This window comes from Syngnathoides biaculeatus, chromosome 14, assembly GCF_019802595.1.
Source record: "Syngnathoides biaculeatus isolate LvHL_M chromosome 14, ASM1980259v1, whole genome shotgun sequence".
NCBI lineage: Eukaryota > Metazoa > Chordata > Actinopteri > Syngnathiformes > Syngnathidae > Syngnathoides > Syngnathoides biaculeatus.
Window position 1 is genome coordinate 28713868 of NC_084653.1, and position 27800 is coordinate 28741667.

The window sequence follows — 27800 nt, forward strand, 5'->3', positions numbered from 1 at the left end:
AGACAATCAGGCTGTTTCTGGCCCGATTTTGCTCTTTCCCAACCAAGGACGTCAAACATTTAATGAGATTATCCAATTCGATCATCGTTATTAAGATGAGGTGTTAGGTGTGCGCATGTTAAGAGTGGATAAGGCCCAAATTTCAGGTCAGAGCCGACAATCTGAAATATTAGACGTGTTATTATTTACAACCAAAACCAACGTCTCCTGAGTAATGCCATGGAGAATTATGATATAGAATGGAGTGTTTTATGTACAGACACAAACACTCAATCTCCAGATGGCAAGACATATCTTACAAAACAAATGGTATTATGAAGTGGTTATATGCGTGGGTATCCAAAAGTCTTTCTTTTGTGTGATCACACAAGATTTTGAGGTCAGATCTAGAACAAAACCATAATCTGTGTGGTTTGTTGAGATTATGGGAATACACCACACAGAGACTACGACTAAAACTGTCAAATGCCAGACTTTTTTTTTTTTGGACTGTATGTCTTTGGTCTCTAAAAAAAATCTTTTAAGATGTGAAAAATCCTTTTGTGTTCCGGGCCCAAGAGAAGTTTTGAATTCAAGGACAGTACGAAATCACAACTTTCCTTTCAAAACAACTATCTATATCTTTTAGTTTGTCTTAGGCCAGTGTTGCATTCAGGGGCCAGCATCCTCAATCATAGAATTCTCTGTGTCATGTGGCAAAGTACACAAACAGCATGACTGGAAAACCAACTTTTTTTTTTGTCTCCAGCACGAGTCTGGGCTTTTTCTGCGCGAACCTGAATGCACCATCCACCTGCTTCATGTACTTGTCGCGTTCCTCAGGTGGGAGGCATTCAGCAGGAGAACGAGGCACAGCTGGAGAAGCGTCACCATCACCCAGTTGGAGGAGTCGACTAACAAAATATTCAGTAGCTTCGGCTTCAGTAGATTACTGCTCAGCTCTGTCTGTTCCAAAAGGAATCCACGCTTGAGCAACATCACCATGACGACTTACAACGCACTTTTTTGTGTTGCATTAGCATTAGCCTCTGCTCAGGACTTGACATGGAGGCCCAATGTCCAGGAGCGACCAGGTAAACTTTTCCAACCCCCTCATTAATAAATTGAAGAAATGTCAATTTTTCATGACATTTTCAATGTTAAACATTTACAAGCTGACACAGAAAAGCTTTTTGCAGTTTCCTGGTTTTGTAGCCATCACCTTGTCTTTGATGAAGCTCTTCCTGCGCTTTCAGCGGCATTGAAAGATGTGATAGCGTTGGAGGTACTGAGCTGATCAGGACGCAAATGGTGGGCTCAAGCATCTGAAAAGCGTTAATCGACAGTCCTTTATTTGTTTTTCTGCTTGTTTATTTTTTATTTGTCGCAGAATTTCCTAAAATATTAGTTTGGTATGTTTGTTTGTTTGCCTCAACACACACACACAAATGCTTGCAATTAGTTGCTCCTTCTGATTCTGTTGCTGTTGTCGTTCTGATTTTAATTCTGTTCTGCAATCTATTGTTATTTGGTTAGTAACTAATTGGCTTTGGAAAATCAGTCTACCCTCGAGTCTTGGTGTGACATCAGTGACAGAACTGGGGGAGAAAAAATAACCCTAACCCTAAGCCTAAAAAAAAAATTACTTTTGAGGATGCTACCGGAAGATAAGCCAGTTGGTAAGTTAACCCACCCCTTGTTGCTCAGCTGCTGTATTAAAAAAAAAAAAAAAAAAAAAAAAGAATGAATTGAGCAGGTCTCAAACTATTTAGGAAGCGGAGTCCATTTCATAGCATCTGGTAAGGTAATGGATAGGTTTCCAATTACGCCGTCTTGTGTCATAGAGGTCAGAGAACACAGGTGATAGTTGAAGCGTGAAGTTTTTTTTCTATTAACTTATCCGATTGGACTAAGGGTGGTTGTGACATCATTGGAAACCTATCCATAGTTGCATATCAGATGTGGTTGGGTCCTAATGTCCCCCAAAAATTTAAATCGTGAAAATAAATATCAAAAGGTTCATGCTGAATATGTAAAGACCAAAGTACATGGTTTAAAATTCCATCCATCCATCCATTTTCTTCACTGCTCATACTCATGAGGGTCGCGGGCAGTGCTGGAGCCTATCCCAGCTGTCAACGGGCAGGAGGCGGGGAACTTGCGAGGATAAGTGGCTGAGAAAATGGATGGATAGATTCAAATGGTACAAAGACAGCACCTAGTGACCTGTGGCCCTCAAAGGTCACAGAATTCACACCCCTCCAACACTGCACAAAAAGCCTTTCAAAGCAAACGCCTGTGTCACAACATCCAACCACACCCTTTCCAAAGGTCCGAGAGCTATGGACTAAATGTAACAATGATCTGACTGAACCATGTGTATTTGGTGAAAATAAAGCCATGGCACTTGCACACACTCATTTTGGTGAATGTGGACACCTCCGTGATTGCCCCAGAATACTCATTAGATACCACATCCTTTAACATGACTAATGGTTGCCTATCAATCCATTTCAAGTCCAGCTTATCTACCCATTCCTCCAGTGAACCACGAGAAGCAGTCCTTCCGTGAACCATTATCCTGGAGATCTCCAGATCCCCCGGTTAAAGAGCAGCCACACTTCCCTCTCCAGTTTGATCTGAAGACTCCAGAGGTACCCGACAGCATGCGAGTCATCTGCAGGAAAAACTCAATCCGGGTGGAGGCCAAGCGAGACCTGCTTGGGATCGGTCAACTTGTCAAGGCTGTGGATGTCACTCTGGGAGGGTGTCCTGCCACCGGGGAAGACACTCATGACCAGGTCCTGATCTTTGATTCTGAGCTGCATGGGTGTGGCAGCCAGCTTCTGGTGAGTTTCCTCCTGGATCAAAAGTTCTGAGGTAGCCTTCACTCAGGTGCTTTGGAGAAACAGATTCCATGGCCATCTCCACTAGTTCCTTCACATGTGAAGGAGTTACTGTGGGACATAACCCAGTCTCTATAACATGCCCTGTTGGTCCCATGAGCATGTCCCAGTTCTCCCTGAAGCCTCCTCCTGGTAGACATGCCTGGAGTACCCACCCAGGGAGTACATAGCCTTGGCAGTATTAGAGATATGCTACTCGGTCCAAAGGGTTTGGGATACAGTATTATTTGACTATTCTACAGTATATCAGGAAGGATCTGAAATCTGTTGTAGCCTAACAGTTGAACTTTAATTTGAACATCTCTGTACTTTGTACTGAGTATACATGTTCAACTGGTCAATGTTTTAGTACTTATTGAAACAAAACTTGCTGTTCCCTAACAACCAGGTGAACAGGAAAAACTCACAGGAGGTGAATCAAACAAACAAACAAAAAAAAAACTTCTAAGGACGTCCACTTGTTTAACTTTATGTGAGTATTCCGGTTTCATTGTATCTTTGAGACTAAACTCATTGGCCACTTACCTCCAAGAGCATTGTGTTTCAATAATATTGAGCAATTTTTCAGTCACGTCTTGCTCTCACTACGTCAAAATGTGAACAGCAGGATAAAGAGGACTGTTAAAATCCAATTCTAATTAAATCGGGAGAGTCCTAAGAATCCCTAGGAGGACAGTCACGCAGTTTGCCTGGAAGTCTAGATGCTACAGTCCTGACCTGTATGAGTTCAGGAAAATGATTGGATACTGGGTGATTTTAATCTTTATCTTGATCAACTAAGTAATGTACAATCATACCCCCACCTACATTTGGGTGGACATCTTTTCATTTTCAGGGTGTCTAGGATTAAGAGGTCAACTATCTGGGATAATCTCAGAGTTGCTCTTGCACATAAAGGTTGAAAACTTGGTTTAGTAATCAACTGCAGATTCCTCCCTGGCTACTCCCTGCAGAGGTACTTTAAGCATGTCCAACCCCCAGGAGGGTCTCAAAGTAGTCCCAAGACTTGCTTATGGAACTGCGTCTCACAGCTGGCCTGGAAATGGATTGATGATGCAAGATGATCTGTAAACTTTCAGATGTCTGAGGACACCTTCGTCTATGTCTTCACGCTGCAGTACACTGCGTCTCCTCTGGGAGACACACCCATTGTCCGAACCAGAGATGTCACAGTCAACATCCAGTGTCAATACCAGAGGTGGGACTCTATTAAACTGAAGAACTGTGCAGTGGTACCTTTTAGGTTATTCTGTGACTTCAATTTACCCATGTTATCAAATCAATCTTCACTTAAGAAGAGGCATCTGAAGCTCGCTTGTAACACGAGGTTAAAAAAAAAAAAAAAGACCAACCGATGGGGAGTAACCCAATGACTCCTAAGTCAGGGCAAATAAGTCATTACCACTGCCGTAAGTTTTAGCTGTACTCATGCGTCAAGTTTCAGTGTCTTTGTTTTGCGCTTTTAGGAAACACAATGTCAGCAGCAGCTTCCTGAATCCCACATGGACCCCATTTAGAGACTCCAAAAGTTCTGAAGAAAGCCTTTACTTCTCCTTAAAACTGATGACTGGTGGGTACTTTTTTACTTTCTAGCTGATAATTGTTTTAGGTGATGCTCACGCTTATCCTCTCTCAAGATGACTGGCAGTTTGCCCGGCCATCGTCTCAGTTCCTGCTAGGTGACATGATGAAGTTTGAGGTTTCAGTCAAGCAGTTCCACCACACGCCACTCAGGGTGACGGTTGACGACTGTGTGGCCACCGTGGTCAGGAACATCGACACGGTCCCTCGGTACTTCTTTTTGGGAAACAACGGGTGCGTGTGCTAGTGTTTTTATTTTTTTATTTTTCAGCCATTGGCAGTGGTGGCCAAAGTACGACTACTTTGTGCACTGTAGTTTAAGTAAAAGTACAGTTGATCCAAAAAAGTAATACAGGGAGGTCTCAAGGGGGAGCGGGGGTCCATCCCCCTTAAAATGCACACACCTCCACCTTTTGCTCTTGCTCTTCAGCTATGTGTATTTCAATGTAACCACCCGTTCCAATTCACTGCCCAAGATGCACAAACCAGTTAAACAAAATCAAATGGAGTCCCCAAGTATTCATACTCAGTTACTTCCATTTCCCACTTGATCGGCTTCTTGTGGTGCGTTTAGGTGCCTGTTTGACAGTCAGGTGACAGGCTCCAGCTCTCGCTTCCTGCCTCGTTCACAGGACGATCGGCTGCAGTTTCAGGTGGAGGCCTTCAAGTTCCAGCAGGACGACAGAGGCGTGGTAAGACTGCCGGTTGTCGGCCTCCTGATTGAACTGCAGCTTCTGGTTCCACACTGACCCCTGTGAGCTTGGGATCAGAAGAAAATTTCAGGTTCTTTTTCTGCAGCTCTACATCACCTGCAACCTGAAGGCAATGGCTTCGACTGCGGTGGTGGATTCTGTTAACAAAGCCTGCTCCTTCGACAGTGGGTGAGACGCCACCTGTCATGTTTGCCACAATAATTCCCCCACCCTGTATGCTAATCCTCAGACTGATGAGAATTCAGGGATACCCCACTTAGACCTGAGGAAATCCTCCAAGTATTCGAGTGTGACATAAATGGAGAACATGGTTCAAATTTCTGACATCCCAGTTTCCATGAATACAGCATGAATCATGTATCAGGGGATTTGTGCCTATTTCCAGTGGTCCTAGTAACACTACCACAAACACGACATTTTGTGGCCCCCACCTTAATATGAACGTGTGATGTTAGTGTAGTTCTTGACCTGACCAACCTAACGAATCACGGCGGGGTAAATGTTTTCCGGGGGCGTGACATTGACTGGGCCTGAGGCAAGCAGCGAAACATTTTCCAGTCAGTCGAAGTTATCGCTGCGCTGGTACTGACTGTTTTATTACTTTTTCGCACAAGTTGTTTACACCAGCATCCTTGTTTACCTTTTGTGTTAGAAAAATAAAAAAGATGTTTGAGGATATTGGATTAATTTTTTTTCCCTAATTTATATTGCATGCATGTGCCCCGAGGCTGCTCCTCTGGCTCCACCGGCCCCAATGTAAATTGACTTAGACCCCTGCTGTAAATAAATTTAAAACCTGGATTCATGATCTAGATGGTGACTATTTTAATCCAATTGCATCAGCCTTACCGGGGGGGGGGACTGAACATTTGAGATGAAGGTAATTTATCAGTGACAGGTTTAACTATTAACTTTATTTTAGTTACTAACTTAACTCCATGAAATCTAACCCTATTTTAACTGTTCTAAAAAAGGTTTGTTGAAGTAGTGTAGTATACATGTAAAACCAAAATACAAAGTTACAAAAATTACAACGTACAGTGGCAATTAAGTACACATCTGAGTTCAAATGTTAGGTCTTTGTGACATAAAAGAACTTAGACCAAGGTAAGTCATTTAAACCTTCCATTATTCATATGACCTTTAACCTGTACAAATCAAGTGGGAGGGTGGGGGTGGGAAATCTTTTCCAGAAGAGAACCAAAAATTGGTTACATTACCAAATTACGGCAGCATACGCTTGTCACAATTTTAAGGGAGCGTCATAAACCCCAATTTAAATTTCAGATTCACTGGTAGGATATTAGTTTTACATTCACAATACAAATGCAAAAATATAACCAGATAAAATTTAAATGTAATGTCAAAATAATACAATGTTAAAGTTGTGAAGAAATGAAATGTCAGGGTTAGAACAACATACATAAACAGAAAACATACATATGACACAATAGTCAGGAAAAAAAAATGCAAATTACTCAAATGAAAGCTTTTAAAATAGGAACACCAATCAAAATGATTGAATCCTAAAAAATTTTTTTTTTTCCCCTCTGCGCATCTTTGTACTGTATCTTGGGACAGGTGGACCGAGGCAAGCGGGGTACACGAAGCTTGTTCTTGCTGTGACACGGAGTGTGGTCCACAAAGTTGGGGTCATGTGACACCGAATGGTAAATGACCAGGAGACAGAAAAACTGGGGGAAAAAAATGTGGCCCTCAGTTCTGCTAATGTTTTTTTTTTTCTAAAATTCCCTCTATTTTGAATATTGCAGGTGTGAAATGGGAAGAGGAGGTTGCAGTTGGGCCAATCACGGTGAAGGAAAAACCTGACACGAGAGATTAAAATAATCCCGCTCATTTGTCTTCTGTGGACTCAATGAAAACCCAGATAATCTTAATTTGTGTTAAACACCACTACTTGTTTCAGTGGAACCTGACAATATGATAACAGTACTGTTTCAAGCAATCATCGAAGTAAAATATATCTGGATAAAACAAATTTTCATCCAGCCATTTTCTGAACATCTTATCCTCACAAGGGTCGCAGGAGTGCTGGAGCCTATCCCAGCTATCATCGAGGCAGCAGAAGGGCTGAACTGGTCGCCAGCCAATCTGAGAGCTCATGGAGAAAAACCAAAGTCTCACTCACAATCACACCTCGGTGTAATATAGAATCTCCAATTAATGCATGTTTTTGGGATGTGGGGAAAAAAACCCACACAGGCACGGGGAGAACATTCAAACTCTACACAGCCGGGGCTGGGATTTGAATCCCGGTACTCAGAAACGTGAGGCCATGTGCAACTCGTTCGAGAGGAGAGTTTCTGTGGCCCTCTGGCTCTTAATTTGCTCACCACTGCGGTGACGCTTTCAGGTGCGAGAGGAAAATTCATGAATGCGTTCTATGTCCTTGTCCTATGCGTTCGATGGCTTTAATGTACCCTTGGACACTGTCAAACATCATTAGAAGGGACTTATTTCAATTTATTGTACCCAAATTTTAATGACGCTTAATAAAAAGAAACGTCAATTTCAGTTCTGTAAAATGTTACAATTTGGAAAGTTGACAGGACGGAAATCTCACATGAAGCCACTCCCATTTCCGGTAAAGCGTGTCAAGCGCTATCTGGCTGGGTGGAAAAACAAAACAAAACAAAAAACAACACAAACTGAGCCCGATCCGATACCGGGGCTCCATTCACGATTTCATCTTCGGAGGTTCCACTTCCGCTCCTCAGAGTTCCCGGGTTCGGGGGAGAACATGGCCGAACGGAAGTAGCCTTTAGCCCGGGCTTGTAGGCCGAGCGGATGGCCGCAGCCGGTCAAATGGAGAGACAGGTGAAGCTGCTGCTCTCGTCCGAGCTGCGCGTCCGCAACGTCAGCTACGAAGTGAGCCTGAGCCGGTCCTTGCTCACCTGGAAGAGGCGAAGCTTCAGCCCGGCGTACCACCCGTTCAGACACAGTAAGACCCCAACTCGACCGCGTCGCCTTCATTTTCCATCACAACTTTTGTCGCTCGAAACGGACACAAGCGTACAGCAGGTTTGGCGTAAAATCACGGCGAATAAAGAACATTGGTGTCTTGTCAATGTCAAAAAGTTGTTTAGACGTTGAAGTCTGTACAACCTTGCTTTTATACAACTTTGAATCAGTATCCGATTACGTCATCTAGCCACGTGTTACCCCCCCCCCAAAAAAACAACACTTTTTTTTTTACGTAAAAGTGACTCAAAACAAAGGTAGGTTGAATAATGATAATGAAGGAACAGCAAACGTCACGTTTTTTTTTTTTCCAAATGGGAGTACCGACTGGTGCGCTAGCGGTTAGCATATCTGCCTCACTTTTGATGTTTGGGATTCGAATAGCTCGACTCTTGCTGTCCTATGCCCACGTACGCGTCCTTTGTTTCCATCCGACCATCCATGGGCGACCGGGGACGAAGAATCCTCTTAATTGTTCTTAACGTACACTGTGTCTTTCTCAAGGACACCACAGCCGTGAGTCCGAGGGATGGACGGTCTTTACCGTTAATGCCTCTGGAGAGAGCTTCGTCATATATTGATGTAATACACCACAGGGATATTGGGAACCGTCATAGCCATTGCACGTCCTTATCGTTGTTAGGCTTTTAGAAGGAGTATCCCTCATCCACAAGACCAAAAAAAAAACCATTATTTTAAACGTAGCCATTGGTAAAGCATGCCACACTATTTATTTTCATTTTATTTCATCATCATCCACATAAGCAAATACAGTGGTACCTATAAGTATTTATTCAATTAATCTGTTCCGGAAGTTGTTTTTCTTAATGTACATTTTTCGTAAGTAGAAGCACATTTTGTATGTAAATACTTTCTGGGATTATTAATGACATTAATGGCTGACGAATCTTTCTCAATAGCCTTTCTTGTTTAATCTTGAATGATAGTTATTGTTAGCATGCTAGTTCACAAATAATTTATGTCTCACATTTTTCTGCATTCAGGATACAGAAGAAGTTCATCACGTGGACGTCGTGCGGCTATTTGTGCAGGAAACAACAGTTTTTCTACTAATGACTTGGTTGTGTGTGTTCGGGCCAGATGTGTGTCACAGCATGTGCGTATCAGAGATCATCAGCGTGTGCGAGGAGGACAAAAAGGAAGAGGAGCAGAGGAGTGGCAGAGAAGATGGCAGCTGGAAGAAGATCGGAGAGAGAGAAGACAAACACTGCAGGCGTTGTTTCACAGGTGACGTTGCCGATCTTTGACGCCGGCACGCTCGGCAAACGTTAGGCATTCAGTAATGGTAACAGCGGTGGCGCGGTCCGATCCTTGAGATCGCAAATCGAGAAAAAAAACCACTATTGATTGGTCTGGATCTTAAATCTGTACTTTTACTGCTCTGTTGCTTATGTAAAATCGTGTATTGACCAGAGTTGAACCTCGCTGTAAACGTAAACACTTAAAATAATTACACCTAATAAATGTTCAAAAAGGTCACAGACTCAGTTAATATTTTTCACAGAAAAAATGCTCGTTCAAAGGCAAGAGATACTACAATTAAAAAAAATAACAATAGTGACAAGGTAATGCAAATTAGCATCAAACAAAGCTTGTATCTCTTAAAGTAAATATTGCTACACAAATGCTGCGTGAGTGTATAGAAATGGCAAAAATCAGCCCCGCAGCGTGATCATTCTACCAGTTTGCTTCATGGTAGAGATGGTTTTATATCGGCTGTTATTTACTCGTTTAGTTAATTGGCTCCCATAAAAAGTATGATTACTGTTTTTGTTAGTAAGGGATCTATGTAGGTAGGCTATTTACTTATTTAGTTAGCATCTTAGTCAGTCAGTGAGTCAATGACTGAGTTTGCTGAGTAGTTAGTATGCATCTGAGTTTGTTGATTGGTCAGTAAAATAAGTTGGGAGGTAGGCGGGCTGAGTTAATGAGCAAGTGCGTTGGTGTTTTTGTCAGGTAGGCTTTTATTTAGTCATTTATAGGTAGTTTTTCGTTTGGTTACTTTGGTGGTTGGTTAGTGGTCACTCACCCAATTAGCGAGTGATTTTGCTTGTTAGTCGTCAAGTGTTTTTGGTAGTCCATTTAGTCAGCAAGTTAGCTCATTTCTTAGTTGGCTGTCTAGCAAATATCTTATGCTGATTAGTTGGATATGCAGTAAGTTAGCGAGTGACTTTGCTTTTTAGCAGGTATAATACTGTTCATCGGTTTGGTAGGTTGGAATGTTTTGTTGTTAGCCATCAAGTTTGGTGATTAATGTTAGTTGGGCAGTTCAAAGTGTTGTGGTAATAACTAAAGGCATCTCCTCATTTCTGGCTACAAAATGGAAAATAAAAATCCACCATCAGCTGAACATGCATTGCGTTGCAGTGTCGTACGTGGAGAGGTGTCAACAGCATCGCTGGCGGTGCACTGACGTCACCTTCACCTGTCCCCAGGTAGCGCTGTGCCGCCACTGGGTGAACACCATCAGAGAGCAGCTGGCAGCCATCAGTATGTACCACAAAACACGCACGCACGCACGCACGCATGCACACACAGAGGTTTGCGTGTGATATTGTGGTGATGTTGCAGGTAGCAGACCCTCAAAACTGCTGGTGTACATCAACCCATATGGCGGCAAACGTCAGGCCAAGCGAGTCTATCGGCAGAAGGTGGCACCGCTCTTCGCCCTCGCTGGCATCAGCACACACGTTATCGGTATGCCAGTCATGCTCTCAATTACAGTCATCCACTCGTAAATTTTTGATCTTAGCAGGAGCTCATTGTCTCTTTACTCTAGTTAAGAGCAAACATTTGGATCCAGATGACACTCCCTAATGTTTAAAAAGCCCTCCCTTGTGTAAATCGTGTAATATCTCCAAAGACAAATGTCAAACACAAAAACAGATGGAACTGGAGAGCTTGTTAATGAGCCTTATGCAACCTATTCCGAGCCTTGCTACATCCCATCCATAATGCTGCAATCAATGTATAGGTTCATTCATGGTAGATTTTGTATCGATTTGAGGAAGATGCGACCGATAGTCATATATGTCTTGCCTTTAGCAAGGAAAATCCCGTCATGTCAGTTTATCCTTCCAAAAAGTTAGGTGAAAATACATGAGCATGAAGATAAATGAACCTTCAAACGTGTTTTGCCAAAGTGACCGAGTACGCCAACCATGCTCGCGATCACCTGCGGGAGGACGCGGAGCTGAACAAGTACGACGGGTGAGGAGGCAGTTGGGCTGACAGCACAATGATTGATTGCTGCTAGCATGTGAGCGCTAAAGTTTAGCATTGCTCCCTCAACAGCGTGGTGTGCGTGGGCGGCGACGGCATGTTTAGCGAGATGGTCCATGGCTTGGTGTGGCGAACGCAGAAGGACGGTGGCGTGGATGTCGACAGGCCTGAGCAGACGCTGATTGCCTGCTCACTACGCATCGGAATCATACCTGCAGGTCATAACTTGCTACTTAGTGGTGACGTCACTACTTTGTTTGCCCGTATTATTTAGCTGAGTTTTAGTTGTGTGTTGGCATCAGTTTGTCTTATCTTTCCTGAATTTCTAATCACATTGTGCCGGGCCAATTATTATTTCATATTATACATTACCCGTGCACTCACTGTAGGAGTCTCATCACACCGCACCATTTTTCACATCTTTTGTTGACCAATACTAATCTATTTAGGAATACCTGCAACATTCGCACGATCGACATTGTACCAGATTATGGCACGACGAGTCACTTTAAATTGCATACATTCCTTAAAGTCTTGGACGCCCTTTGCACAATGGTTGTTGCACTATAAGGCACTTTAACTGCTCTAAATACTAGATGGCTCTGCATCTTTAGCACAATCCTCCAAAAAAGTGTTCAGTTATTGCCAGAATACTACCAACCTGTTTTTGTTCCATGACTGTTACCGAGGTGTCTTATGTTTCAAGTATTCTCAGTCAATTGACAATCTATTCTCGTACTTCTCATGTATGTTGTACAAGAGGGGCTCCAACTACCGGGGATAAATTCAGAGGGTTTTTTTTCTGATTCTGACCAGTTACAATACAGTCGAACCTCATTTTAACCGTCATTGATTTAACAGATATGTGAAGTAATGGACTGATTCCGTGAGCCACATGGCGAATTTACATGCGCCAGGGGGAACACAAAGGTTAGTTAGCCAAGTGCTGCATGCTGGTTCACTTTGCTCTTGAGAATAGTAGGCTTGAGTTCAAATCCCAGCTGCAGGAGTTAAGTTTGAATAAAGAAAATGTTATGCGAGTCAAGTCAGGAGGGCCAATGATTTTGGGGGAAAAAGCGTATTTAGTTAATTTGTTCACTAGCTTGTGTGTTAGTAGGCTAGATAGTTATGGTTTCTTGGTAGGTGTTTTGTTGATTGGTATCTTGGTTGGTTTTTAGCCTTTACACAATCATCTTTTTGGGATCAATCAAAAAAAAAAACAATATCCGATCACTGGCTAGAGCAATGTGTCTAAATAAATGACCTGTTCATTTACTCTATGTAGTTATGTAAAGAGGAAATCCAGTGGTTTGCATGAACAATGTATCCAATAGGTCATATAATATGTACTCTATTTTGACAATGTGATGATAAGCCTCTCTCATTTAATAGTGTTTTGAGAAGATTTTTATCGACCATTATGAATTTTCAGGGGCGCTGCCATTTTCGCGCATCACATGACCTACGTGGGCGGATGGGACGGGTTACTTGCCGTTCCAAACGCTCGATTACGAGACACCATTTATGCCCAGCGGTGATTTCTCGGCACTGCTAACCTGCATGGCGTCGGTGGAAATTCAGCTACTGTGGGTCGAAGACAAAGAAGAGGAGGAAACCGGATCCAGCGTCGGAAGAAAAAGAGGAATGCACAGAGCCTACAACTGAGTGTAGGGACTTTGAATGTTGGGACTATGACAGGAAAAGCCCAGGAGTTGGTTGACATGATGATGAGGAGAAAGGTTGATGTACTGTGCATCCAAGAGAACAGGTGGAAAGGTAGTAAGGCTAGAAGTTTGGGAGCAGAGTTTAAATTATTCTACCACAGAGTAGATGGGAAGAGAAATGGAGTAGGGGTTATTTTAAAGGAAGAGCTGGCTAAGAATGTCTTGGAGGTGAAAAGAGTATCAGATCGAGTGATGAGACTAAAATTTGAAATTGAGGGTGTTATGTATAATGTGGTTAGCGGCTATGCACCACAGGTAGGATGTGACCTAGAGTTGAAAGAGAAATTCTGGAAGGAACTAGATGAAGTAGTTCTGAGCATCCCAGACAGCGAGAGAGTTGTGATTGGTGCAGATTGTAATGGACATATTGGTAAAGGAAACAGGGGCGATGAAGAAGTGATGGGTAAGTACGGCATCCAGGAAAGGAACTTTGAAGGACAGATGGTGGTGGACTTTGCAAAAAGGATGGAGATGGCTGTAGTGAACACTTATTTCCAGAAGAGGGAGGAACATATAGTGACCTACAAGAGCGGAGGTAGAACCACGCAGGTAGATTATATTTTGTGCAGACGATGTAATCTGAAGGAGGTTACTGACTGTAATGTAGTGGTAGGGGAGAGTGTAGCTCGACAGCATAGGATGGTAGTATGTAGGATGTTTCTGGTGGTGGGTAGGAAGATTAAGAAGCTCCAGGAAGACTGGACGACGACAGCCAAGGTGATCAGAGAGACAGGCAGGAGAGTACTTGGTGTGTCATCTGGTAGGAAAGGGGAGAAGGAGACTTGGTGGTGGAACCCCAAAATACAGGGAGTCATACAAGGAAAGAGATTAGCGAAGAAGAAGTGGGATACTGAGAGGACTGAGGAGAGGCGAAAGGAGTACATCGAGATGCGACGTAGGGCAAAGGTAGAGGTGGCAAAGGCTAAACAAGAGGCATATGAAGACATGTACACCAGGTTGGACACAAAAGAAGGAGAAAAGGATCTCTACAGGTTGGCCAGACAGAGGGATAGAGATGGGAAGGATGTGCAGAAGGTTAGGGTGATTAAGGATAGAGATGGAAATGTGTTGACTGGTGCCGGTAGTGTGCTAAATAGATGGAAAGAATACTTTGAGAAGTTGATGGATGAAGAAAATGAGAGAGAAGGAAGAGTTGAAGAGGCAAGAGTGAAGGACCAGGAAGTGGAAATGATTACTAAGGGGGAAGTCAGAAAGGCACTACAAAGGATGAAAAATGGAAAGGCAGTTGGTCCTGATGACATACCGGTAGAGGTATGGAAGCAGTTTGGAGAGATGGCTGTGGAGTTTTTGACCAACTTATTCAACAGAATACTAGCGGGCGAAAAGATGCCTGAAGAATGGAGAAAAAGTGTTCTAGTTCCCATTTTTAAGAACAAAGGGGATGTTCAGAGCTGTGGGAACTATAGAGGAATAAAGTTGATGAGCCACACAATGAAGTTATGGGAAAGAGTAGTGGAGGCTAGACTCAGGACAGAAGTAAGTATCTGCGAGCAACAGTATGGTTTCATGCCTAGAAAGAGTACCACAGATGCATTATTTTCCTTGAGGATGCTCGTGGAAAAGTACAGAGAATGTCAGAAGGAGCTACATTGTGTCTTTGTGGATCAAGAGAAAGCCTATGACAGAGTACCAAGAGAGGAACTGTGGTACTGCATGCGTAAGTCTGGTGTGGCAGAGAAGTATGTTAAAATAGTACATGACATGTATGATGGCAGCAGAACAATGGTGAGGTGTGCCTTAGGTGTAACAGAGGAATTTAAGGTGGAGGTGGGACTGCATCAGGGATCAGCTCTGAGCCCCTTCCTGTTTGCAGTGGTAATGGATAGGCTGACAGATGAGGTTAGACTGGAATCCCCTTGGACCATGATGTTCGCAGATGATATTGTGATATGCAGTGAAAGCAGGGAGCACGGAGAGGAACAATTAGAAAGATGGAGACGTGCACTGGAAAGGAGAGGAATGAAGATTAGCCGAAGCAAAACAGAATATATGTGCGTGAATGAGAAAAGTGGAGGGGGAAGAGTGAGGCTACAGGGAGAAGAGATAGCGAGGGTGGAGGACTTCAAATACTGTACTTGGGGTCAACAATACAAAGCAATGGAGAGTCTGGTAAGGAAGTGAAGAAACGGGTCCAAGCAGGTTGGAACAGCTGGCGAAAGGTGTCTGGTGTGTTATGTGACAGAAGAGTGTCTGCTAGGATGAAGGGCAAAGTTTACAAAACAGTGGTGAGGCCGGCCATGATGTACGGATTAGAGACGGTGGCACTGAAGAAACAACAGGAAGCTGAACTGGAGGTGGCAGAAATGAAGATGTTGAGGTTCTCGCTCGGAGTGACCAGGTTGGATAGGATTAGAAATGAGCTCATTAGAGGGACAGCCAAAGCTGGATGTTTTGGAGACAAGATTCGAGAGAGCAGACTTCGATGGTTTGGACATGTTCAGAGGCGAGAGAGTGAGTACATTGGTAGAAGGATGCTGAGGATGGAGCTCCCAGGCAAAATAGCGAGAGAGAGGAAGACCAAAGAGAAGGTTTATGGATGTGGTGAGGGCAGTTGGGGTTCGAGAGGAAGATGCAGGAGATAGGCTAAGATGGCAAAAGATGACACGTTGTGGCGACCCCTAACGGGACAAGCCCAAAGGAAAAGAAGAAGAAGGTGATTTCTCGGATTTATCCTCATCTGATGAAGAAATGGCAGTATCGGTTGATCGGGAAGACGGAGGAATACTTCCATACAGATTTGAACCTGTGGCTGAAAACAGTGTTGAATATTCGGATGTTTTTTCGGGCGGAATGACGCGGAGTCTGACTACTTGGAGGCCTCCCCGCGACATAAGTGTGTAAACAAAGGCCCCCCGGAGCTGCCCCTGCAGAAAGGTTGGCTGAATAACCAAACCACCAACAAAATAAGTGACCATTTTTGTCGTAGGACGAAAAGAAAGGCCCCCGGAGCTCCGAGCCTGTAGCCGCGGATGGTACTTGGGACGGGAACGACGCGGAGTCTTCGGCGGCGGCCATCAGGCGAGCTTCGGCGGCGGCCATCAGGCGAGCTTCGGCGGCGGCCGTTAGGCGAGCTTCGGCGGCGGCTGTTAGGCGAGCTTCGGCGGAGGCCGTTAGGCGAGTTTCAGGGACTGAGCTAACTTCTTCCCCAGACGCCGAAGCTCGGCTAACGGCCTCTGCCGCCGGAGCTCGCTCGTCAGATTCTGCGTCATTCCCGTCCGAAGAACCATCCGCGGCTGCAGGCTCGGAGCTCCGGGGGCCTTTCTTTTCGTCCTCCGACGAGTCAAGGACGAAAAGTAAGTTGGTCATTCAGTATGCAAAATGGTCACTTATTTTGTTGGTGGTTTGGTTACTCAGCCAACCTTTCTGCAGGGCAGTTTTAGTTGTTCTGTTAGTTTGCTAGTTGAGTAACCCTAACCCTATTATCAAAAACAAATAGCAGACAAAGGTAACCTAAGTGATATTTTACTGAACAGAAGTTGGTTAGTCTCAGTTCCATTTCTTAGTTAGGCATGGTAGATGTGGCTAGTATAGTTCAGTGCTGCCCCTTTATTTGTCTTATGTTATCTTTCAGGTTCCACAGATTGTATCTGCTTCGCCACAGTGGGCACAAATGACCCAGTGACCTCTGCCCTCCACATCATCGTGGGTCAGTCAGGGACTATCTGTTCAGCAGCAGAAACATAGTTGAAGTTTTAAATACACAGTGCAAAAATACACATTTCATTTTTTTTGTCTCATGTCAGAAGTCAAATCAGACTGAACTCCTCCCGTTTCAGCTCAGTTAGGATCACCAAAAGGATTTTGTTAAGTGCCCCAATAATGAGAAGTAGAGAGTTATTTTTCTTCAAGGTCAAAAGTTTGTACCCCCGTTAATGAGATAATGGCTTTGTAAGCTCCCGATAGCTTAACTGACATTAGTGAGTTTATTGAAGACCTCGAACAATGTCCATCCATGTTTGAAATCGTGGAAAATTCAAAAGAAATTGGCCAGGAAGTCAGAGAGAGAATTGTGGCGCTCCACAAGTTTGGCTCATCGTTGGGTGCAATTTCTTACCAACAGTTCAATTATGCACAAGTATAAACCTCACAGGAATGTCCTGCCATCACACTTGTCAGGAAGGAGACGGGCTCTGTGTTTGACAGGTGTTCATCTTGGTCTCCAATGTGCAAATTAATCCGAGGACAAAAGCTAAAGACAGTGAAGATGTATAATGAAACTGGTGAGAAAGTTTCATTATCCGCAGTTGAACCGAGTCCTGCACCGACATGGGCAGGAAGGCCATTGAAAACGAGAATGAAGCCATTGCTTCCTTTAAAAAAAAAAAATAAAAGCCAGATTGCAGTTTGCAAAAAATACACCAAGACAAAGATATCTTAACTTCTGGAGACATGTCCTGTGTTCCAATGAAACGAAAATGTGACTTTTTGGCCATAACGAAATCTTGTAGACCTGAGAACACCATACCGAGTCTCAAGCATGGGGTTTGCAGCATCATCTTGTGGGGGGAGTTTTGCTGCAGCAGGAACTGGAGCTCTTCACAAAACGCATAGCATCATAAAGAAAGAACATTACATCTCAAGAATCTAAAACTTGGGAGCAAAGGATCTTCCAAATAGACGATGATGTGAAGTATGCTGCCAACATGGTTGAAAAGTTGCTTGAGGATAAAGTCAATGTCTCGGAGTGGCCATCAGAAAGACCTAATCAGAATCCCATCGAAAAGTTGGGGGCAGATCAAAAAGGCGTGTGAGAGCAAGGCAACCAACAAACCGGACTCACATCCAACAGTTCTGTCAGGAACGGGCCACGATTCCAGCACAGTACCCAAAGCTTCGTTTGAACCAAGTCATGCAGATCAAAGAAAATGCCACTCCATACTAAGGAAATTTATGTAAGATTTTGACATCAAAGAAAATAATATAAAACTCTGAAAGAAAATATTATCTTGGCTTTTCATATAAATTGAATAATTTTGTTGATCCTGACTGACCTGAAACAGGAGAGCTTTGGTCTTATTTAACTTCAGACAGTGAGACAAACGATGAATTGTGTTTGCACAGTCTCTGTATACTTGTATCTTAAATTGTATGACATTCAGCAAATCAACTAAGTAATGAACTCGCCAGGTGACAGTCAGCCGATGGACGTGTGCTCGGTGCACCACGACGACACCTTCCTGCGCTACTCTGTGTCGCTGTTGGGTTACGGTTTCTACGGTGATGTTTTGACGGACAGCGAGAGGAAACGATGGATGGGCCCTGCCCGCTACGACCTGGCAGGACTCAAGATGTTCCTCACACACCATCACTACGAAGGCACTGTGTCCTACCTGCCGGCCGCAGGCATCGCAGGGGCACCCAGGGACACGGCCAGGTGTCGATCTGGGTGAGGACACATGAGGACGAGGCCTCCAAAATTGTGTTCAATTGTGAGATTGGTGTTTCAAACAAGTATTGCAGGTTTCAAATGAGTCTTCTGGGGTTAGGTTTTAAAAAAGTTGTGCTGGAACCGCAATGAAATGAACAAAAATGGTTTTCTTTTTATTTGCAGTTGTTTGGTTTGTCAGGACAACGGCAAAGTTTCGTCAGAGACAGACGGCATGTGCCAGACGGAGCACAACGAGGACGACAGTGGTAGGTCACACCCAGATAAGGTTTTGAAACTCATTTTAAAAAGTATTTTTAAAGTCAAGTCAACTGTAATTTGGGAGGGAAGAAAAGGTGTTTTAAAAGATTTTAATTGGGGGAAAAAAAGTTGTTACGCATGGAAAGCTTTTAAATGAAATGTGTTTTTGGGAGAAGAAAAATCATTTTAAAAAAATTGGGAGTAGTTAGGTTTAGGGATGAATCGCCCAGTCTGTTGGCTCTACGTGCGTATGTGAGGGGATCTGTGGACGGAGCCTTGACCAATGCTGCACCGAGATGCTAACAGCACAGAAAAACCCCATTGTTTGAAATGTGATTATGGTGCAGAAAACGGCAGGGGCTGGCGGACGATCCGCGGCAAGTTTCTGGCCATCAACGCGGCCAGCATGAGCTGCGCGTGCCCCCGCAGCCCCAAAGGCCTTTCACCCGCCGCCCACCTGGCCGACGGGACCGCCGACCTCATCCTGGTTCGCAAGTGTTCCCGTTTCAGCTTCCTCAGGCACCTTCTCCGTCACACTAGCAAGGACGACCAGGTGAGCGCCCGCCCGACCATCACTTTCTCACCCTAGCCTGCATCTTGACTTCAGTCATCTCCGTCTGGTCCTCAGTTCGATTTGTCCTTTGTGGAAGTTCACCGCGTGCGGCGGTTTCGCTTCACACCACGACACTGCCGCAGTGACTCTGAGCTGGAACTGGACTTGCTGGATGGGAAACGACAGATCTTTGGCCAGATCTGCCGAGACCATCCGGCGTGTGGGTGCGCACCCGCCTTTAGCAGCTGGAACTGCGACGGCGAGATCCTCCCGCACACCGCCATTGATGTCAGGTGACCCCCCCAATCCACCCCCACTCGCCCTCTGCCAGCGGTAAAAACGAAATGAATTTTATTCTTTACCCAGGCCCCCAAAAATATCTTAAAAATTAGTTTTTTTTTAAACTTTTGTCAAGACACTTTTTTCCACCCCAAAACCGAAATTCAAGTATTAATTCCACAATGACGATATTCATATTGTAACAAAAATCTTTATTGCAATTTTTTAGAATTTAACTGTCAGAAAATTGAAAAAGAGAGGTTGTTATTCTGAAAAACACGACTATTTCTGAAGGATGGCATTTTTAAAATATTTGTCTCTGAAAAATTATTTTTCAAAACAGGACAGTATATTTGCAAAAATGTCACATTTTTACTGACAAAAATTTCAATATATCTGTTAACATAACCCCAAAATATTACAACACAAAAACCTAATCCTTTAGGAAGTCTTATTGGTGGTGAAAATAAAAACGTTTTGATCCAAAATTTTCGCTGTATACTGAGGGGATAATGGATTTTTTAACTTAAATTTTATGCCCTTTAAATGCCCAATTTATTCATTTTTCTTTTTAAAATTGTTCTGTTTTTCCCCCTAATCTTATATTTTTTACCTTCAAAGTATTTGACTTTATTCTCAAAAAATGAGGCTGATTGAAAAGTGTTTTTTATCAAACTTTGTCATAATATTCTTAACTTTTTATTTCCAAATTATTTTACTTCATTCTTGCTAATTTTAATTATGGTTTTATGTATTTATTTTTACCGTGCACTTTTGTATGCACTAAGAAGCGTTTGGAAGCTATCCTATCTTTTGCAATATATATTAACAAATGGCTTAGGGTAAGGGTTAACCCTGTCCCATAGCCAAGTACAACTGTCAAAAAAGCTACCCAAAAATCTGATTGGCATAAAATTTACAAAAAGATGCTTTATTCTAAGAGAATTTTATTCTCCCCCTCCTTGAGACGTCACCTTTTGGTGGTGGAGGGGTTTGTGTGTCCCTGTGATTCTCGGAGCTCAGTTGTCTGGGGCTTCATGCCGCTGCGCTGGTGGGGTCACCCATGGGAAACGGGTGCTAGGTGAGGGACCAGAGAAAGTACGACTCCAAAACCCCTACGATGACGACAAAAATTGGATCTCGGTTTCCCTCGCCCGGACGTGGGTCTCCGGGGCAATGCATTTTTTACACAAAGTAATTCAAAGCACTTTACACGATTAACAGCTCATGCGAGCGATCAAGTTAGCGCTTTCATGTTTTAGCAAAGCAAATTAATTTGGATAATGCATTTCTTACACAGTAATTCCAAGTACTTTACATGATTAAAAACATTGAAATACAAAAATAACTCTAAATGAAGTAAATTTTTGTGAAAAAAAATAAAACCAAGTGAAGCTACTCTAAATTGTGAGTTCACGCATGGGGCTGATGTCATCACGGTAGGAAACTTATTCCATTTTTTTTTTTTTTTTAGCAGCAAACTGCTTAACCGAGTTTGCCTTTTGACTCTGCGAGACACTATTTGACCTCAGTCAGTCTATCTGAGCCCTATTGGGTTTGTATTCAATTACAATTGTTTTCCTGTATTGAAGACCTAAAACATTTAGTGACGTATAGACCAGTAGCAGAACTATAAAAATCTATTCTAAAACTGACTGTAAGTCATGTAAGCATGGGCACCTAAGAGTTCAAAATGTTGTATGATTCAAACTTTTTACTGAAATACTTTTGTAATTCCTATATTTTTTTTTCCCTCCAAAAATGACAAATTTGTCCAAGTAGCCGTTGATGTGTGTGTGTGTCTGAAGACCGCTTGTTTTTGTTGCTGTTGTTTCCCAGAGTGCATTGCCAGCTGATCCAACTGTTTGCCCGAGGCATCGAGGAGGCGGCCATCTTTGATGAGCCGCCTCCCACTTGCTCTGTGTAGACGGATCGCCTCGGACCGCTCAGGAGCTTCGAATGGCTGGCGTTTCCTCTTCATTTTACGCTCGGCAGGCGGCATCGTATTCTGTTTGTACGAGAAATGGAAAAACCAGAAAGGCAGTCTGAGCTGGTGGTTGAGTTGAGTCTGACTTAAGATGCGAGTTCGGTCTTACTGCTGTGTCAAAAGTCCTACTGAGTGAAAAGACCTGTTCCAGTCCAATCTCAATGTTGTTTAGCCAGGTCTGATTTAGGAGTAGCGTCACATTTGACTCTTGAGTCTCAAAATGAAAGTCCTGCTTAATGTCTTTTGAAGAACAAGTCAACCGAAGTCGTGGCGGTCTGAATTTGGAGTCGAGCTAGGTCTGACTGTTGAATTTAAAATTAAGATGTCAAGAGTGAATACGGCCAACTCAAGTCTAGTATGTATTTATTCATTCCCAATTTGGGTCGCGTCTGAATTGGGTTCTGACTGCTGAGCCAAATTCTGAAAGTCTTGACTACGAATCTCGTGTAAGTAGCTGTCTAAATAAAGTATGGTGTCGGTTGAGTTCATCTGTTTACTTGGGCCTAAATTTGGATTTGTTGGGACCCTCCCATCTTTGATTTGTCTTGTCAATCTTTTTTTTTTCTTTTTTTTTTTTTTAATTGAATTGCTTATGTTCAATAATGACCACTACTGATGCAATAACAGTATGAAATTGTTCCCGGAGGACTGCCACTTTTTTCACTTTTTTTTTTCTTTTTTTTTTGGCTGGAGTGGTGTAATATAATAATTTTTGCAACCAGTTTAACCTTTTATTTAAAAAAAAAAAACGTTACATTTAAAAAAATAAAACTGAATGTTTTAACTTATTTATGTCTGTTACACATTGACAAAGATTATTCCTTTAAAAGCGAGATTCAGTTTTCTGTAAATGGATGTTTGATAGTTACAATCATATTTTTTTGCCAAGTATGTAAAAAAACTTGGAAGGAATTTGACTTTGGTAGTTGGAGCCGCTCTAGTTTGACATACGTTGAGTACGACAAGACAGATTACCTTTTATGATCCCCAAAAATTTGAACTTTGTCTAAATGTTGACTTTTTTTTCAATCTAGACTTTTTGCATCAATTAATGTCTAATATTACAATTCAACACAACAATCACGATAGTTCACAAAAGCAAAACGCCGACATCAGTTGGACATCATGAAAGATGAGTAATTATTTTCTTTTCCTTTTTTGGCTTAAAAACAAATGACATTTTATTTTTGTTTGACATTTCAGATGTTGTCATTTGTGAGCATACGTTCCATAACGATTGTTCCTAAAAAGCTAAACTCAGACACTTGCTGGATGTCAAGACTGCAAATTGTTTCACAAAGATAATGGAGCTTTATTCTTTATTTTTTTTTTTTGTATTCTCACAACTTTTCCCCCTGAAAGTTAATCCTTAGTTTATAATTAAAAAAAAAAAAAAAAAAGACAGTTCAAGTAACCCGTTATTTTTTTTTCTTTAAATGACACAACTTTGACGACGTAGCATTTTTGTGGTGACAATTGTTTCTCTTATGCTAAATACACTGATGCAAGCTGGGTATTTGCAAAAATGTGTTTTCTGTATCTTTTCATCCTTTCCAGTTATGCATACGAGGTTGAACGTTTCCGATGAACATTTTCATAGCAATCACCAATGTTGTGCTTATTAGTTGTCTTGTATTTGACATTTGATTGACAGCTCATCTCTTCTGCTGGACTCATGAAGATGATGATGATCATAATGTAGCGTCTCAGTAGCAGCTCATTTAGCCCGATAGTGTTCTGTTTGTGTCCATGGAGCGCCAGCTACCTTCTAGCAAAGCAGCTAACCTGTTAGCTCACAAGTTTCACTCAAATTGTGACTTTTGCTAGCGTAGTCACTATGCAGCTTATTAGCATGCTAGCCGCTGATTATATGCAACCTCTCCCATCTTGCCAGTGGTAGCCTCACGTGGAAGAAATAAAAATGTCAAATCACACTTGACTTTGGCGTCCCATTTTATTTAACAATAGCTTACCTTTATTTTTTCCCCTCAATGTCAAAATGGGGGAAAAAATATTTACAAAAATCTTTTTACACACAACACTCAAGCGTTCAAGATATATTTATTCTGAAAATTTTCCAAATTCATACAAAAATAAATCATGAGTTCATACACTATTTTGGAAAACATTTTCAGCACTCCTTGTCAGACATATATGATGGTGGGGTTTTTCCTCAAAATATGGCATGTAGAATTAAAACTGGTCACGTGAGCTTGACCTTTTTTTCAGTTCTGGTAACATGGAGGATTTTTAATTGGACTTGGTAAGCCAGAAAATAGCAAAGGAAGCCCAGAGAGGGAGAGGAAAAAAACTGGAAACTCCAGTAGAACCCTGGTTTGAACTTGCACTTTTCCATTTACTTGTTCACTGCGCCAACGTTTCATTGGTCTATTTTTTGCTGGGCGGAGCTATCATTTAGCGCAGGTGCCCGCTAATGTCTCCCAGCTGCTATCACGTCAGCCCGTTCAGGGTCAGCCACTGCTTTACATAATGCGAGCTCAGGTTGTGTCCAAGCCAAGCCAAGCCAAGGCAAGGCAAGGCAAGGCAAGGCAAGGAATGGACACCTACTACGTCGAAAATGATGATTTGTGAGGAGGAAGAGTCGAGCATTGGCACATGAATTGCAGAGCTTCCTCGCACGTGTCGTGTGGGTGAGAGAAGTCCACAACTGATTTTTGTGAGTAGAAGCAGCTTCGAAATTGTTCGTTTTGTTGGCACTGACGTGTTCAATAAAAGAATAGTCCAGCCAACTTGGTCAAGGTAAGGTGTTTTTTTTTTTTTTTTTTTTTTTTTCTCTTCTCTTTGGTTGTGGCAATCTGTTGGTTTGTGGTTTCCGCTTCCCCTTTGAGGGTTCGTAATGTAATGTTCAGGCATGTGTTTAGTGTTTTTTTTTTTTTTTTTTCCCCTTTATTGAACATTAAACAGAACAAAACAATTCAACGCAGAAGACAATTTGCCAGGGGGGTCAAAAACAAGATTACATTCTACAGAAAAACATGAAATAAACTACACAAATTTACCGTTTTAATGGCTTTAGCGTTCAAAGAATTCTTAATGGTATGAATATACTGTCTAGTTTCATTTTGAAAGAAAATAAAACAAGGATTTTTATTTATACACTTACATTTATGAATATGAAATTTAGCTAGTAAAATTATAAGATTAATCATAATAGTGTCTGTTTTTAGACGAGGTAACCCTGCATTTACAATGTATGGAATGTTAACAGTTCCATTTGAATAGTATATAGAAAATTGTAACTTTCATCTCTTTCCTTTAGAACAATGCTGTAATGTCCGTTTTTACTTTTTTTTGGAGTTAGTGTATGTATGTTTTAAAAAAAAAAATACATTTCCATATGAGTCTTTGATACTTTGCGTTGGATTTACCTTTATGTTTTAGTGCTCTGAAGAGTCGCTAATGGGATGGTAGTAAACACGCCTGACTTTAGTGTGGCCATCGTGGGATCGATTCCCATTCAGTAACTATGTACCGTGTGACTAATGACCTGTTCAGGTTGGAGTCTGCCTTTCAACCAATATTCGCTTGGATTGGCTCCAGCCCTCCTTTGCCCCTTGTGAGGATAAGCATCTTAGAAAATTGATGTTCCAGCAGATTATATTTCATTGTGAGACAAGGAAATTAAGCCTGGCTTTTTGTGACTTTTCGGTGTACAAATGTCTAATCTGATCTGCTTTTGTTATCCAAACACATTTACAATTATCCAATCTTCTTGACTATAGTATTTTTAAATTTTCTGTACTTTCTGTACGTTTGCTAACTCAAAGGGGAATTCCGGTGGTTTGCATAAACAATGTTTTCAATAGGTCATGTAATATGTACTCAATGTGACGTTAAATCCTCTCATTTACGTGTTTTCAGATTGCCAACGATTGCGAAATTTCAGGGGTGCTGCCATTTTGGCAAGTCACATGACCTACATGCGCGGATATGACTTGTTACGTGCAGTTCCAAACGCTTGATTTCAGGGGACATCATGATTACTCGGATTGATCCTCATCTGCTGAATAAATGGCAGTATCGGTTGATTTGGGAAGACTTGAGGAATATTTCCCCATACGGATTTGAACTTGTGGCTTTAAATAATGCCGGGCTAAATGTTGAATCTTCGGGCGGAATGATGCGGAGTCTGAGCTCGCTCGGCGGGGAGCGAGCTCACGGCTCCGCTGCTAAGTGGAGCTCGCTCCCCGCCGAGCGAGCTCTGCCGCTGGGCGGCATTATTTGCAGTCACTGGTTCTAATCTGTATGGAAGTATTCCTCAGTCTTCCCGATCAATTGATACTGCTATTTCTTCATCAGATGAGGATAAATCAGTGATGGGCATAAGGTCTCACGTAATTGAGCGTTTGGAACGGCATGTAACATGTCACATCAGTGTACGTAGGTCACGTGACTTGTGAAAATGGCAACGCTCCTCCAAATTTGTAATTGTTTAAATAAATCTCAACACTAAGAGGATTCAAGATCACATTATCAAGATGGATTACATATTACATGACCTATTGGATAAATTAATGCAAACCTCTCGGATTCCCCTTTTAAATTTTCATTAAACTTGTAGTTTTTCCTCTATGGTTAATTGATCAAGAAATATTAAAATCCGTTTTATAAGACGTGCAATAGCTAATTGTTCGAAAAACGTCACGCTGTGAATAGTTTTGCACTGTATAAAGAACAAAACTCTGCCAGATTGTGATTATCCCGGAGTCCCCCGTTGTGAGGCACAGTCCTTCATTGGCTGGAGTGCTTCTCACTGGATTTGCTCACATCCTTGAGTCCTTGGTGGTGAGGAGCAGCGTTTTTCCTTGGTCTGTTTGTCACTGGGACCGGTTGGTTGCTGGCTTGCATTGTGCGCATTACAAGTGTCAAATTTGACAAGCAGTCCCCCTTTAACAATTTGTGTGTTTTGAAGATTAATAATTTGTTGACAAATAACCCCCCATTTTCAATAAAAGTGTGGCTTGGTATTTTTTCTTTTGCTTTTATTGTATTGTACAAGGTTTTTGGTGGTGTTTGAATAACAATACACATTCTATCACCGGGATATTTCCAACGCTAGCAACAAAGCGCAGCTAAGCGGTCTTCTACACACAAACATCTACACGCACAGGGATCACCCACAGTTCTATTATAACACACACACATCCACACTATTTTTGACCCTTTTGTTTCCCCTTTCACTCCACTCCGAGTTCCAACCAGACAAAAATTAACAAAGAAAATAAGACAATAACCAAACGTCAACAACAAACGGTTACACGGACAATCAAATGTATTCAAAACAGGAAATGGGGAATGATGAATGGACAGTAGTCCGCTATGGGCGGCGACGCTCCCATGCTGACCCCAACATTTTCACAAATAATGATTGGAGTCAACCGTCCCGGTACCAGGGAGGACGGGCACACCGGGGGAAGGACCGCGCATTCACTTCCTCTCATTTTAATGAGGGAGGTGCTCCTAACCCTTACACCATCCATAATCCGCCTGTGCCTCCTCCGGACACACGTGCTCGCCCGAACTGGTCCGGACCACGGTTCGACCCCCGACCTTATTCCTACGCGTCAGTAACTAGAAACGGTTAACCCAAAAACAACGGACCGCGTAATCCTCAACGACAAAAGGCGTACAAACAACCCACTCCGGTATTCAGTCTACTCGTCCGAAGAATTAACTCTGTAATCAAGTGCATGCATCATCTGCAAAATGTCACCTGGAAACAAGATAAGCCAGAACCCAAAATGATAACCAAAAAGGTTGAGGAATTGGCCATGTTTATCAACCCAGCTGTCCTCAAGTCAGATACGTTGGACTTGATCATGGGCAATGCAAAAAACTGGGGGTACAACACCTTATTGATCCTAGAAAACCATTACAAAGACACTATATGTGAAACACTAGGTGACATTTTTGAAGCAGGTATCCCTAATTGGAGGGAACCGTTTGATGTAGCCACACGTTGGGCGTATAGAAATACGCCCAATCTCAAAAAAGAAATAGAGCAAGCGGAGGCTCTGTTTGTGGGTACATCAACGAATAATTTAGAACGGGAACTCGAACGAACTAACCAACAAAACACTGAACAACTGACGAATACTAACCACGACCCTGACACACAACCACAAGAGACGGGGCCACTGAACCTCAACACAGAAAACACACACAGACTACAGTAACTATACACA

General features: G+C 42.5%; 2 protein-coding genes across 4 annotated transcripts; both read left to right on the top strand.

Annotated features, from left to right (window-relative positions):
- Positions 1–816: 816 nt before the first annotated feature.
- Positions 817–7036, top strand: LOC133512487 (zona pellucida sperm-binding protein 3-like). Of its 2 annotated transcripts, none has more exons than XM_061842193.1 (9): positions 817–1073; positions 2524–2828; positions 3965–4083; positions 4352–4455; positions 4523–4700; positions 5041–5158; positions 5265–5347; positions 6761–6849; positions 6952–7036. In XM_061842193.1, the coding sequence occupies exons 1-9, from the start codon at positions 983–985 to the stop codon at positions 7020–7022; spliced, it is 1158 nt and encodes a 385-aa protein (XP_061698177.1). In that variant the 5' UTR covers positions 817–982; the 3' UTR covers positions 7023–7036. The 2 variants fall into 2 exon arrangements, with proteins under 2 accessions (XP_061698177.1, XP_061698178.1); XM_061842194.1 differs by having other exon boundaries at positions 823–1073; positions 6761–6877; positions 6951–7036.
- Positions 7037–7176: 140 nt separating this feature from the next.
- On the top strand, positions 7177–23528 carry LOC133512486 (ceramide kinase-like). 2 transcript variants are annotated; one of them, XM_061842191.1, is made up of 12 exons: positions 7177–8141; positions 9263–9409; positions 10550–10672; positions 10754–10879; positions 11326–11392; positions 11477–11622; positions 16721–16795; positions 18277–18535; positions 18701–18783; positions 19123–19328; positions 19404–19621; positions 21447–23528. In XM_061842191.1, exons 1-12 carry the CDS (start codon positions 7988–7990, stop codon positions 21532–21534), a joined length of 1692 nt encoding a protein of 563 aa, XP_061698175.1. In that variant the 5' UTR covers positions 7177–7987; the 3' UTR covers positions 21535–23528. The 2 variants fall into 2 exon arrangements, with proteins under 2 accessions (XP_061698175.1, XP_061698176.1); XM_061842192.1 differs by lacking the exon at positions 7177–8141 and having other exon boundaries at positions 9277–9409; positions 10618–10672.
- Positions 23529–27800: the final 4272 nt, after the last annotated feature.

What these genes read in the sequence shown, in the direction of transcription:
- LOC133512486 (XM_061842191.1), top strand. Translation starts at nt 7,988, where the DNA reads ATGGCCGCAGCCGGTCAAATGGAGAGACAGGTGAAGCTGCTGCTCTCG. An exon ending in GTACCACCCGTTCAGACACA is followed by an intron (nt 8,142 to 9,262) that starts GTAAGACCCCAA and finishes TGTTCGGGCCAG; the next exon opens with ATGTGTGTCACAGCATGTGC. An exon ending in GCACAACGAGGACGACAGTG is followed by an intron (nt 18,784 to 19,122) that starts GTAGGTCACACC and finishes ATTATGGTGCAG; the next exon opens with AAAACGGCAGGGGCTGGCGG.
- LOC133512487 (XM_061842193.1), top strand. Translation starts at nt 983, where the DNA reads ATGACGACTTACAACGCACTTTTTTGTGTTGCATTAGCATTAGCCTCT. An exon ending in CTCCTTAAAACTGATGACTG is followed by an intron (nt 4,456 to 4,522) that starts GTGGGTACTTTT and finishes TCCTCTCTCAAG; the next exon opens with ATGACTGGCAGTTTGCCCGG. An exon ending in GCCTGCTCCTTCGACAGTGG is followed by an intron (nt 5,348 to 6,760) that starts GTGAGACGCCAC and finishes ATCTTGGGACAG; the next exon opens with GTGGACCGAGGCAAGCGGGG.